Source organism: Gorilla gorilla, chromosome 7 (genome assembly GCF_029281585.2).
Source record: "Gorilla gorilla gorilla isolate KB3781 chromosome 7, NHGRI_mGorGor1-v2.1_pri, whole genome shotgun sequence".
Taxonomy (NCBI): domain Eukaryota; kingdom Metazoa; phylum Chordata; class Mammalia; order Primates; family Hominidae; genus Gorilla; species Gorilla gorilla.
The window spans coordinates 5,285,252-5,299,215 of NC_073231.2; the positions used below are offsets into that span (position 1 = coordinate 5,285,252).

At 47.6% G+C, this 13,964-nt stretch overlaps 1 protein-coding gene across 3 annotated transcripts in view; it reads left to right on the forward strand.

The window, feature by feature from the left end:
- Nucleotides 1-13,964, forward strand: part of DLGAP2 (DLG associated protein 2) — a 968,326-nt gene that overhangs the window by 179,053 nt on the left and 775,309 nt on the right. For all 3 annotated transcript variants that reach the window (XM_055347993.2, XM_063709014.1, XM_055347996.2), the window contains one exon: nt 5,626-5,680. In XM_055347993.2, the coding sequence (XP_055203968.2) occupies nt 5,626-5,680 (55 nt within the window). The remainder of the gene's footprint in view (nt 1-5,625; nt 5,681-13,964) is intronic.

The following is a 13,964-nucleotide window of genomic DNA, read 5'->3' on the forward strand; positions in this document are numbered from 1 at the left end:
GGATTGCTCAGGAATGTTGCGCCAGAAGCAAGACACAGGCTGGACTGAGGCTGGGGCCAGCAGACCGGGGACAGTGCCCAGGCACAGACCCAAGCCTGGCCGCTCCCCTCCTCGGGCGCCCAGCCACGTTCATTTATTCCTCTCGGGCTCTGATCATTCCTACTGGATAGGAGTCCTCGCTGAGCCCCCATGGTACCTGGCACAGAGCGGACGTCTGTTCTGGGACTGTGTTTTAATTTGTGAGGGGGAGACGCGGTCTTGCACTGGTGGGCGCGGGGGCTGGGGGGGGGCACTCCAAGGGCAACCAGAGGGTTCAAGGAAGGAGTCACGGTGTGCAGTTCGTGCTGGTGGAGAGTGGAAGGTCCAGGCGTGTGCAAGGTTTGAGCCCAGGTAGCCTAGCGTGAGTCACAGAGGCGCTGGGTGCCCTGCGTGAGGGTGACTGAGATACAGCCCCCGCGGCCTTGGGGAGCCAAGAATCACAAGAAAACAGCGGGGCTGGGAAGGAAGAAGAGGGCTGGTGGCACGAGGAGATGGATGCCAGGGGTGGGGGGTGGAAAGTGTTCGGGTGGGCGGAGCCGGGGGAGGTGGAAAGTGTGCGGGTGGGCGGGGGCGGGGGCGGTGGAACGTGTGCGGGTGGGCGGGGGTGGTGGAAAGTGCAGGTGGGCGGGGCCGGGGGTGTGGAAAGTGTTCGGGTGGGGGGCCGGGGGGGGCGGAAAGTGTGTGGGTGGGCAGGGGTGGGGGGTGGAAAGAGTGCGGGTGGACGGGGGCGGGGGGTGGTTTGAGACCAGTGTTGTGGAGCAGCAGGCAAGGGATCCCACGCGGCCGTCAGCGTCCCTGTGAGTTATCTGGTCGCCTCCATGCTCTTTAATCTCGTTAATGTCAGGACGTTTTTATCCTTTGATTTCTGGAGGCAGTCACAGGTTGGTTGGGGCCAAAGATTACAAACAAGGATGTTTTATGAAGCTACTCAGCAGGTTGGGGAATAGCTGGGTTTGGCTGTAGGATAAGCGAGTTGTAGGCATCCTGCCCACTGGTTCAAACATGAGTTCGAGAGCAGGGAGGGGCGGTAGAAATAACTGCAGAGCCCCCCGGCAGCACCTTTGAAGGCTGTGATGTCAGCTCAATACATGTGCAAGGCTGTGTCCATAAAATCAGCCACAACAGGCCTGTGTATTTTTGTAGCTATGACTTGTGGAGATCTAGTAACGATGGTCACCATCTCAGAATACAGCAGCTGCCAGTGTCAGATTACTTTCCATAGGACGTCATCGCAAGGCAGCTTGTTTCTACTGCTGGACCCCTGCTTGGTATGAGTGTTATTCCTCCACTCTGTACATGGGGCCACTGAGACCAAGAGCTTAGTGACTCGGTGAACGGCACGGCCAGGGAGGACGCCACGCTCTCCCGCCCGCACCCCTGGTGATACTATGGCTGAATCGTGATTCCCAAAAAGTGTGTGATGGAGCCCAGCGCCTCCAGACATGACCTTATTTGGAAATAGAGTCTTGGGGGAAACCAAGTCGTCACATTTCTGTTAAGTCACCTGACTTATGGTGCTTGTTTTGCAGCCGCAGCAGACTGACGCGTTCCACAGGAACACTTCCCCAGCTCAGACTCACATTCGTCAGGGACCCTCTGTTCCCCTGGAGGGCGGAGCTGCACCGGGGGCATCAGGGAGGGTGAGGAAGAGGCGTGGCCGGGCCTGGGCCTCTGTACGCAGGGGACACACGTGGTCCAGGCCCTGAGTGGAGAGAGAGGACGCCGGTGGGGTGTCGGGAACCCTAGCTGGGGCCGAGTTTCTTCATCTGAAAATCAGTCACGTGTCTGACATCCACCGCATATGACGAGGCCACTGGCCACACGTAGCCTGTGAGCATGTGGTGTGTGGACAGTGTGACCGGGCACCCAGATTTCAGGTTTTAACTGATTTTCATTAATTAAAATTACATTGCTGGCCAGGCGTGATGGCTCATGCCTGTAATCCCAGCACTTTGGGAGGCCAAGATGGGTGGATTGCTCGAGTTCAGGAGTTTGAGACCAGCTTGGCCAATGTGGCAAAACCCCATCTCTACTAAAAATATAAAAATTAGCCAGGTGTGGTGGCAGATGCCTGTAATCCCAGTGACTAGGGAGGCTGAGGCAGAAGAATCACTTGAACCCAGGAGGTGGAGGTTGCAGTGAGCTGGGATCGCACCACTGCACTCCAGCCTGGGCGATAGAACAAGACTGTCTCAAAAAAATTACATGGCTGCATGTGACGGCCCCAGTGGACGTGCGGTCACTGACCCGGGGGTGCTTCCTCTCCACGTTCTGTGATTCTGGTTTCCTCAGATGAGGAGGGCCCTGCTCAGGCTGATGCCACGGAGGGGTTAGAAATCAGTATTTCGGGAACACGTGTCAGTGCTCGCAGCTGGGTGGGTGTGGACAGACACCTCGGGGTGACCGCTGAGTATATTTTGTGGCCCCGGCACCCGTGGTAGGCAGAACTCACGCCTCCTGATCTTTCTCAGCTGCTAAACGCTGTCGTAGAACAGGCAGGTTGTGTGGAATTGAACTTTTAAAAGTGCCTTTGGGCAATAAGGATAATTTCATTCTCCTCTGCGGCCTTCTGTAAATCCTTCAGAGAGGAAGAAATAAACCTATTAACGGTCCTGCCTTCCTGCTCCAGCCAGAGCCGCTGCGGCAAACGACGTGTGCTCAGCCTTCCAGAGGCCGTGGCTGGTCTGGATTTAATGCACTATCCTGCCTGTGACTGTGGCGGGGAGGATGCTGTCAACGTTAGGGATGAGCGCCTTTTTCGAACACAGATTGTCTGCCTTTAGGGAAGTCACACGTGGATTCTACCCTGGAAGGTTGATGATTTGTCTTGGATCCTCAAGTAAAAAGAGCTACCTGGCGGGTTCAAGGAAAGCTCTGTGGGAGCCGCAGGGTGGGCACTGTGTTTGTGGGACCATCCGACGAATTCCCAGGGTGCAGTGAGTGGCTCTGCTGGTCGGTGCTGCTAGGGGCTGTCTCCTGGGGAGAGTGAGAGGCTGGAAGGACCCCAGGGGTCAGGCGTACTTGGCTCCATGAGAATGGACAGTGCACAGCTGCCCCGGGAACCCCATGACTGGCTTGTGGGATCATTAGTCATACCATGCATCTGGACTGGTGACTCTCAAGCGATTTCCTCCCCCACAACCCTTTTTCAAATCGAACAGAGACGGCATAAAACAGGCCCTGGCAGATGCAATTGTGTCATGCGTGAGGTCTGATCGCCTGAGTCCAGGGATGAGGTCTGAGGTTTGCAGTTCTGTGGAGTGAGGGCCCTGCCTGTCCCTGACCCTAAAGGAGTCCCGGAGGCAGGATATGGGCCTCCCGTGAGCACCCCCGGTTCTCTGGTTATGTGTATCGTCAGAATCCAGGGTTTGGAGGGGTGGTCACGGGAGCTGTGGCAGTTGAGGGGGGTGCCGGCTCCCATGGAGGTGACACCCAGGGCTGGTCCTGCTGCGGCAGACCATAACTTGGGGTCCCAGCCCCACCCTCCCGCCCCCAAGCACGTGTCCTACTGACCTCACACGCATGTCTCGTGACCTCTCGTGGCCCTTTCCAATGCTGTCGCCACTGCAAGTGATAGAGATGTGGCTGAGACCACGAAAGGGCAGCGATGGTGATAGAGTCCCATGCTCTGATTTGATTGATTGAGACTTTATTCCCGCTTCTTCAAGACAAGTCTGTGGAATGGGGTTGCCTGTACTCGCGTTAGTCTGGAGCTAACGGTCGGTGCTGGGGATGCCGGGGCAGGGCCCCAAGTTCCACTGTGGACGTGCATGGGGCTCACCTATGGGCAGCCCCTCCTTAGGAGCAGCACCCAGCGGAGCAGCTCATGATTTCAGCCGGGAGGAGACCGTGAGGGAAGAGATCCCTTAGGTGGTGTCTGCAGCTGACTAGGTCAGCGTTTCCCCTCTGGCTGTTAATGGGAAGTTGGCACAGAAAAGTATTCTGTGGGCAACTTAGTTTAGGGAAGGACGTGGCGGAGCCTCCCTGTGGAAACGTGTGTCTCTGATCTCCACGTGGGGTGTGGAGGCAGTAGCCTTTTCAGACCTGGTGGATCATTGAATCCCTCCTGAGGGGGCGGGTTCTGAGGCCTGGCCTTGATCCCTGAGGCACTTTGGAAAGTGCTGGAAAAGGTGAGTGAATGGGCTAGGCTGTGGAATGAGACAGAGGGCAGATCTGCGAGGAGTCCTCGAAGGCGTCAAACCCCGGGACTTGAGTGTGTGTGTGTTCTTGCACTTGGGCATGGGGGCTAGGAGCTCATCAGGGAAACAGTGTCAGATACGACCCTATAGGCTCAGACTGCACTGATGAAAAATACCGACAGCTTCCACGTGGCACTGGGCCAGCATCTGACCCCATGGTTATCAGAAGGCTTAGCGCCTCCCTGCCCCGATTGTCTCACCGGGGATTGTTCTCTGCCTCAGCCACACAGTCAGCTCTGTGCACATGAGAAGCTTGTGATTGAACTTTTAATTCCACATTTTGCACAGCATTTGCTAGGTACTAAAGCTCATTATTGTTTTATTTTCTGTCTCTGTTGATTTGCACAGAGTTGAAAATTGGTAATACTGTCTTGTTTGCAATTGATTATATTTGGGAGAGAATTGTTCTTTTTTCAATATAGAAGAAATGGTGGGGAGAGGGGGAATGGAGGAGAAAGGAGTGGTTATTCCAGATCATCTCTTGTGGTTTCATCCATTGCATTTATGAGAGCCTGCTCTATACTCAGCCAGACTGAAAGTCGATCGAGGGCAAACGTATGACTGGTGTTTCTTTGCAACAGCCTCTATTCACCCTTTCTCCTGAGTCAATTGCCCTAGAACAGGTAATAAGCAGAGGCTTGTAGATGCTGTCTGCATGGAGGGCTGAGGAATGGCTGCAAGTTCGTCATGTGGAGTATTTAGGATGAAAGTTCAGCTTTTCCTCTAATTGAATTTAGAAAGATAATCACACATTTCCCACAGACATCTCTTCAGCTGCACGTTACCGGAGTGTGTGCTTTGCAATTTGTTTTATGTTGCTGATTCTTGGGAAAGCCATTCTCTGTTATTTTCACCTCTCCTTCACTTACCAAATAAGATATTTTCTTCCCATTTTACTACTGAAGTATGAATGTAAATACAGCCCTTACTTTCACATTTTTCTTTGTGATTCACCCTTGATGGAAACTCAGACTCCGGAAGACCCAGCACAATGTTCCAACAGCCCTCCATTTCCAGGCTCTAATTGCGCCTAATATTTTAAAAGCCATCACAAAAATTGGTGGGTCCATTTACCTTATTGTGGGAGCCCCTGGAGTACAGCTTTCAAGACCCTGATGGCCCATTAGGGGCATCCATTAAACCCGGCTGCATTCCCATTCCAGAAACGGCGTAGATGATAATCACACTCACCTGATTAACCTTTTCAATGAAAAACGTGTGTCATCAAGATTTTTCTGTACCGTTTAATTTGTTAGGCCATTCTGGGCACGCTGACTTTGTGCAACATCGAACGACCTTATTAGAAGAAACACTCGCAACAGTTAAAGAGATGTCTTCCTCCACGCGAATGATAACAAATGTATTTTATTTATTTGTTTTAAAACAGGTTTTGCCTGGCATTCTGCAGAAGCATTGCTGTATCTTACCAGACAGGAATACAGGTAAATACATTGCATTCTTCTGATTTGAGATTATATGTTTCGTATCAGTGGCAAAACTGAGAAGTGTGATTACCTAATTTAGATATTTTGTGCATTTTTATTTTGTGGGTTGTTTTTAGTGCAAGATTGCATATTAACTAACTGTAAGACCTGAAAACAGGATATTTAGTTCTGTGGTGAGTTATGAGCTGAGCCCAGAGATCTGTTTTTATTTGACAGAGGAAATAGAGTTATTAATAGATGATTGTTGTCCTGCGTTTTTAAGGGAAACTGTTTGTCTTATAAACTTGAGTTTGTTGGTTTCAAAGTTGTTTATTTTGCTAATTATACTTATTTATTAAAGAAAATCACCGTTCTCATTGGCTAGAGAGAAATGTATTTGGAATCTGTTTGCAGTCAAGGCCTTTCTTTGTGATCAGGGTGGGAATCGGCTAGATGTTATGTTCTTAAAACCCCCAAGGTCTCAGTGAATAAAACACGGGCATGAATGTTTTGAAGTGGGAGATGCATCTCTGTGTAATTTCTCATGGCAGGATAGGCGTGTGTGGCTGGTGGTTGTGAGGAAGTGTTTTGCCTGACTTTTAAGGAAACAATGACGGAGAAAAAGAAGGTCTAAAAAAAACTTTGTTATCGTACAATTAAGGGGAAAAAAGAATCAGTCAGGGCTTGTTATCCTGTGGATATGGATCTGCATTTTTGTTTTCCTCCTGCAATATTTTTGATTTATTTTTATCAAAGAAATTGCAAGTCCTGAGGAAAGTATAGAGAAGATGCCTCTTTCGTGTGAGGGGCTCTGCAAGCTGATTCATTTCTAAAAGCAATCGTGTGCTGTCAAGTATGTATTTGTGTCCCAGGATATTTTAGTTGGGTATGAAACAGAGGTTTGCTGACATTTTCTTACTTGTTTTCTAGCTATAACAAGGTAATTACAAAGACTCTTCTATGGTAATTAGAAGAATTTAATTTTTTGGGGTTTACTGTTGACTCACCACTAAGAATGATGGTATCTCAGTAGCCGACATTGTCTGTATTATACATTCCAGAGTAAAACACCAGGTGTATTGAGAAAAATACAATCTTTATTAATTATGTGCATGGATGGATGACATTACTGATAGAACTCTTCTTGAGAATGTGGAACTGTCACTGTTTTGTTTTCTTTTACCCAGTCAAGTGTGTCTCAGCTACGAGTTTGAGCATATCTGCTTACAGGGAAGCTTGTTGAGTGTGTCAGATATTTTTGAGCCACTTTTTATTTTCTGGAAGTCTTGGTTATGAGTAAAAATATATGAAAAAGTCACATGTGCAAAAACAAAGATTTTTGCAACTGTGTCCATCAAAGTCAGCATCACACAATTTTTTAAAAGAAATTAATTTTCCTGATTCAGGTGAATCATTACTCTAAGAAACATCAGGAATAACGATAAAATAAGTTAAAAGCTAACTACTGTACTGCAGACATCTCAGTGGGTCTTAAGTATGGAAATGAATTTTCCTTGTCTTTTTTTTTTTTGACAATTTGTTCTGTAAATGGTTTTAAGTTAATTTGGAAAACATTGCCAACTGAAGTAGTTTTATTTACTTTTCATGAGACCCCAAGTAATCAATCTGTAGAACCAAGAGAGCTGCCTTCCACTGGGGCCTCAGTGCAGAGGACATTAGCCGGGCAATTTCCTCAAAATTATTTTTACGTTATAGAATGTTTCACTGTCATGTCAGCTGTGGAAGACCGTAGGCTTTAATATTCGGTGTGGATAAGGGAAGGAGTGGCTCCAGAGAAGAGAGAGGTGTAGGTTGAGATTATAACTCTTAAAAGTGTAAGTCCATGCAGAATGGAAAGATGGGGAGAATTCTAGCTTTTAGCAAATAGTTCACTCCAGTATGTCCAAAGCTGCTTCATGATTTAGGAGATCTTGTTTGGAAATGTCTTCAGACCTCAACACAGCGGAGGTTCTTGGTGATTGCTTTTGCATTTCAGTGGCATATAAAGGTCCTTGTAAGGGCGACTGTAATTTTCTTCTACCTTAATGGTTTTGTGGAAGAGTTTTTGCAGTTTCTCATTAAGGAGATTAACTTTGGAATGGGCACCAAGTTTCCGTTTTGGTAGACGAAACGACTTCTGCAGATGGAGGGTGGGGACGGCTGCCCGGCCGTGAGAATGTAGCAAATGCTCCAAACTGGGCACTTAGGCAGCATCACCATGGCGGATTCTGCATTACCGGTGCTTGACCACAATTAGAAAGAAGATTAACTTTGGGATGAATCGTCACTTTTTTCTCGTTTGGTTTTTACTTATTTTAGAAATACTTTATACTCCATTAACTTTATACATGTCATGTTTCTGAATTAAACATGGCTGCTTGTGAAAGATAAATATCCTATCGTTTTCTCTTGCAATTTTGATTATTTGTGATGATTTTAGGCAATGCTGTGAAGCGTCAGAGGGAATTCCATTGGTTACTTTCCCATATGGTCTTGTTCAGCTGCTTGTTCTCAGAAAAGTGTGTTTGTTCGTGGGGGAGAATGTGACCAAGGAGACCATCCTTTTCATGAAGGCACAAACGTGAATGCATATGTGGCTTTTAAGCCTTTAAATAAAAACCCAAAGCACATTTATGCCTGTCTTTATTTCCAAGCATTCTTCCGTTTTCTTGCTTTGGTGACCCCTGATTGGCCTTTCACAGGCCTTTGGTTTGCAGCCTACCTGGAGTGAGCGTTGAAGCTGAGATACACAGGAAGGTGGAGTGACTCAGGGAAGAGTGGACGTCTCAGGTGTCTGGATTTTTGCAGCTGCCTCTGGCTTGAATCCAGCACCATCTTTTACTAGGATTGGTGTCCTTGCAGGGGGTTCCGTCCTTAGCACCTTTTTTTTGGTTAGCGGGCTATAAAAAGGATCGCCAAGCAGAGCAGGCCTTGGGCGCGGTGTCCTGGACGCGCCACCACGTTTGGGCTGAAGGCAGGCCCACTTGCTGCTGGACTTGGGCTGTCGAGTTTCTGGTGGAACTCAAGGCATCCTGCAGTTAAAATAGTCGCAGACACCTGCCCATTCCTGCATGGAGCTGGAATCCTCATTTAAGGAGTGACTTCTTCACAAACGTCCTTTCATGACGAGTCGCTGTTTTCTGGGGCAAAGTGAACCCGCCTAAAGTTTTATAGCCAGGTGTTCCTCCTAGCAACAGAAACCTCTTACAGTTGCTTTAGTATTTTTGACCCAACTGTAGGGGTGAGAACTTTGGCTCCATGGTGAAGAGATGAGATGGCCTAAGTGGTGCGTTTTCCTTTATGGACTCTGTCTCTTAGGATGCGTATGTAATGTACCTTGGAAGGATGCTGGAGAATCTTGGAAGGATGCGTGTATATGTTGGAAGGACACATGTATAACGTACACTGGAAGGATATGTGTATAACATATGTTGGAAGGGTGCATGCATAATGTATGTTGGAAACATGCTGGAGAATGTTGGAAGGATGCTTGTATAATATATGTTGGAAAGATGCTGGAGAATGTTGGAAGGAAGCTGGAGAATGTTGGAAGGATGCTGGAGAATGTTGGAAGGATGCGTGTATAATGTATGTTGGAAAGACGTGTGTATAACATGTTGGAAGGCTGCGTGTATAACATATGTTGGAAGGATGTGTGTATAATGTATGTTGGAAGGATGCTGGAGAATGTTGGAAGGATGCATGTATAATGTATGTTGAAAGGATGCATGTATAATGTATGTGGGAAGGATGCTGGAGAATGTTGGAAGGATGCGTGTATAATGTATGTTGGAAGGATGCTGGAGAATGTTGGAAGGATGTGGGTATAATGTATGTTGGAAGGATGCTGGAGAATGTTGGAAGGATGCTGGAGAATGTTGGAAGGATATGTGTATAATGTATGTTGGAAGGATGCTGGAGAACACATCAGAAGCCACCTTCCATCGAATCCACATTTCCCTGACAGTGAGATCTAAGCAGGGAAAACGTTGGGAGCTGTTCAGTTCCTAGAAGATCTGGCTTCCTTCCCTTGATTATTAATGACCTTCACTTCAGAATTGCAATGACATTTGGGAAAATTAAGTTACACAGTTGTAAGCGTAATACATTCTTTTCTTTAGGCTGCACAATTGGCTGGGGTTCTGACTTCGGGCTTAGCTGCCTCACACAGCCTTTATCCTGAATTTTTCAGGAGACAGCCCATTCTACTGCCAAGAATAATTAGAAGTTTCAAGAATGAATTGATTTTGCAATATGGCAGCAGTAATTACCCATGCAGACTTTGATAATAACAAGTGAATAATGAAACCTCAAATAGATCAAGCATGTGGGAGTACTATGTTTAGTTTTTGAGATACATTATGTTTCTAATTGACAATGAATGTAAAATGACTGTGAAACAGGTTATGTATAAAAGTTGGGTGGAAAGGTTTCACGTGACTTCCCTGTGTTTGTGGAACTGATGGTTGCTTATTTGCAAATACGTAATGGAAACTCCTCACTCTGAAATCAGGTCCCCGCAGCAATGTGCTGGTCCGTGTTTATCAACTGACTTTCCGATGCTGAGTGAGAGGGTGGGTGGGGAGGCCTCGTTCTAGTGTTTGCCAATTTCTGTGGTCCAGTTTCAAGCTGCTGCCATGGAGTTGTGAGTTCTTGGCAGCCACAAGTTGTCTCCAGCTCACTGGAGCCGGCTCCTGCACCGTGGTGCCCACCTTCCTATCTGTGGAGCCGACTCCCCGCACCGTGGTGCCCACCTTCCTCTCTGTGGAACTGACCCCTGCACTATGGTGCCCACCTTCCTCTTTGTGGAGCTGTCCCCCGCACCATGGTGCCCGCCTTCCTCTCTATGTAGCCGGCTCCCCACACTGTGGTGCCCACCTTCCTCTCTATGGAGCCGGCTCCCCGCACCATGGCGCACACCTTCCTCTCTGTGTAACCTTCCTGTGGTCGTTCCCCTCAGTAGCTGCAGTTGCTGTGTGCTTTCTGCAGGGTGGCGAGTTGTTTAGTTGTGCATTGGCAAAAAGAAATATTGGATTGAAATGTAACCTTTGTAACAGAGTGCTTCATTTTTAAAAATCTACATAGGTTGAGCAAATATTTTTTGTGATTTATATTTGGATGTTGAGTATATTTGTATTACAAGGTAGGATTTTAGAAGCCTACAGGTTGGCAGACCTAATTATACTTTATTAATGTTTCTGCATGTAGAGCTGTTGAAACAGAGTAGCCACTGGAGCAGTTTGGAGGTTTAGTTCAAAACGGCAGAGGGACACCATTGTTGAAATGTTAGGAAAGGTTCTGTTTGGTAATTGTAAATCCCCTAGATTTCTTATGAGCTAAAGGTTTTAAAGAGCTTTTAATTTCATGATGGACAAATAAATGAAAATCAGTGGCCAAGTTTGCATTCTCTCCTACAGCCCTGTCTCAAAGGACAACAGTTCGCAATAGCTGGTGGCAGTGAGAGTTTGGCCTGAGTGTATGTGTTGAAATGAGTCTTGACTTCATCAGTGCCACACCTCCCTGGCATAGGATTCCTAAAGCTATGTAGACAATGACATTGTTACTTTGAATTCTTATACTAATAGTGGATGTTACATGCCTTTTTATAATGCTTTCCAGTTTATAAGGTGCTTTCACATTCATCTTGACTAGTCCTGTAACTTTGCTGTGAGATAGAAAATGTGTCTGCATTTTGCAGAAGAGAAAACAGATCCAGAGGTACCTGTGACTTCATTGTCCCACAGCTGTGCCTCAGATACAGGTTTGCGCTAAGTCAGTATGTGATACCATATGACCCTGAATAAGTCCTGAATTATCCACATGTGACTTTCCGGTCACATATGATGCAGAACAGCACGGTGTGGACCGGGAACCCTGACGTGGGAGCCGAAAGATGAGGAGGCTGTGGGCACGGCCCCCGGAGCCCCGGGACTGAGACATGCAGGCACCTCAGACAGGTTTGCTGCTAAAATAAGTGGGAAATCTCCACGCGTGGATTGGTTACCTGTTTTCAGGAGGTCAGGGAGTGGTATTTACACACACAAGATTAAATACGAGATCTCATTTCTTTGAAAGACCAAATACTACAAGTAAATTTCTTTTTACCCAGATACTAAAATTATTTATAATACCTTTTCTCTTTCCAAAAAGCACTCAGGTTGTGCGAACAGAATTCTTACAATGTGATTCACGCAGAGAACAGCAAAAGCAAAGTCAGGGCTGAGCTGGAGGGAGGAAGCGAAGGCAGACGCCCCCGAGCCTCCCCTGAGACCCGCCTCTAATGACCCAGCGCCACCTTCCATGGGCTGGGGCGCTCTTTTCCTGCATCCTCTCTCCCTCTGCACCAGCTAAAGAGAAAAAAAGCCACGTTCCTCATATGCTTGAAAGGACTTCATTTCATAATCTGGAAATGCCTTTATTAGAAAATTGGTCATGCTATTTAATTCCTGCTAGAACAAGGGGGTGTGGATCAATAGTGTTGGGAGCACAGGTCTTTCATTTCATGAGGCTTGCTTCTAGCATGGATGCTCTCTTTGTGCTGAGTGGAAAAATGTGACCCCCTGGGGAAAATGCAGCCTCTGAATGAAGCAGGGTCAGCCCCCATCCGTTCTGGGCCAGGCACTTGTGTGCAGAGCAAGGATTGCACGGTTACAGATGGTGGCCCTGTTAACCCCAGAGCAGGTTAATGTACGTATTTATCTAGGTTTGTGGTTTACAGCCAGTTTAATGTGGAGACATAAAGAAGTTTTATAGCTCAAGGCTGCATGTTCTGTGGATGCTTCTGTGCTGAGAGGGTTCATGACTAAACCTGGTGTGTGATACTCCTGTTTTAATGATATACCAGTGTAAATTCCTGGGACCTTTCTGTGTGGTGCAGATCTGTGGGGCTGGAAATAGACCTACAGTTACTTTCTGGGAGATTTTTGGCTTTGTCTGAGGGTTCATCCTTGGGGGTGTCAGGAGGGTAGATTTCTGTCACATCTTCTGGTTCTCCAACCCCCACTCTCCACCATCCTGTAACTTTGTGTGTAACTATCGACACAGGGCACACTGCCACAGGTTCCTGTGAGAGGGTCTACACCAGGTCCTTAGAGAAGGATGGTTCAGACAAAGCCTCCCACTGGGAGACTCTGAAATCTCTTCCTAAATTGAGAGAGAGCCCTGTCTTGAAGACGTCTTCTGCAACTCACCCTGCATCTGTGTGGATGGCGCTATGGTGCTGTGGCGTTGCCCTCCCTTGGGAGGAGGGAATATCTGTGAAACCCATCACTGGGCTGGGCGGGGTGGCTCACGCCTGTAATCCCAGCACTTTGGGAGGCCGAGGTGGGTGGATCACAAGGTCAGGAGATCGGGACCATCCTGGCTAACATGGTGAAACCCCGTCTCTACTAAAAATACAAAAAATTAGCTGGGCGTGGTGACGGGCACCTGTAGTCCTAGCTACTCGGGAGGCTGAGGCAGGAGAATGGTGTGAGCCCAGGAGGCAGAGCTTGCAGTGAGCCAAGATCGCACCACTGCACTCCAGCCTGGGCGACAGAGCAAGACTCCATCTCTAAAAAAAAAAGAAACCCATCGCTGGAATGAGACTGTTGTCAGAGTCTCGGTGGCACCTGCCACAGCCCCCACCCACTCCCCTGGAATTCCCGAATCACACGGCTGGTCATGCGTTTGCCTTAGCTTTTGGAAAATGAAACAAATGTGTGGTCATTTGTTAAATCTCCACATCTATTCATCTCTCTGTCCGTCCATCAGTTCACGCGTCCGTCCATCTGTCCCAGGGCGTGGTTTCCGTGTGTGTTAACCATGAGTCCTCCTCATTGTACACTCTCCGCACTCTCTTTTTTCTGCTGGTCCGTCGGTTCACCCGTCCGTCCATCTGTCCCAGGGCGTGGTTTCCATCTGTGTTAACCATGAGTCCTCCTCATTGTAGATGCTCCGCACTCTCTTTTCCTATCCACACCAGTTTTCCCACCCACGTATTTGTAGGTTACCTTAAATTCTTTCCAGTGTAAGACAAGCTACATGTGCCTTCATACATACATGAAATTGATGACAAACCCCAAGGTTGACACCAATGCTGATGTTGCTCATGAAACCATTGGATTAAGAAAATGTGGCACATATGCACCATGGAATACTATGCAGCCATAAAAAATGATGAGTTCTTGTCCTTTTTAGGGACATGGATGAAGCTGGAAACCATCATTCTCAGCAAACTATCACAAGGACAAAAAACCAAACACCGCATGTTCTCACTGATAAGCGGGAATTGAACAATGAGAACACTTGGACACAGGAAGGG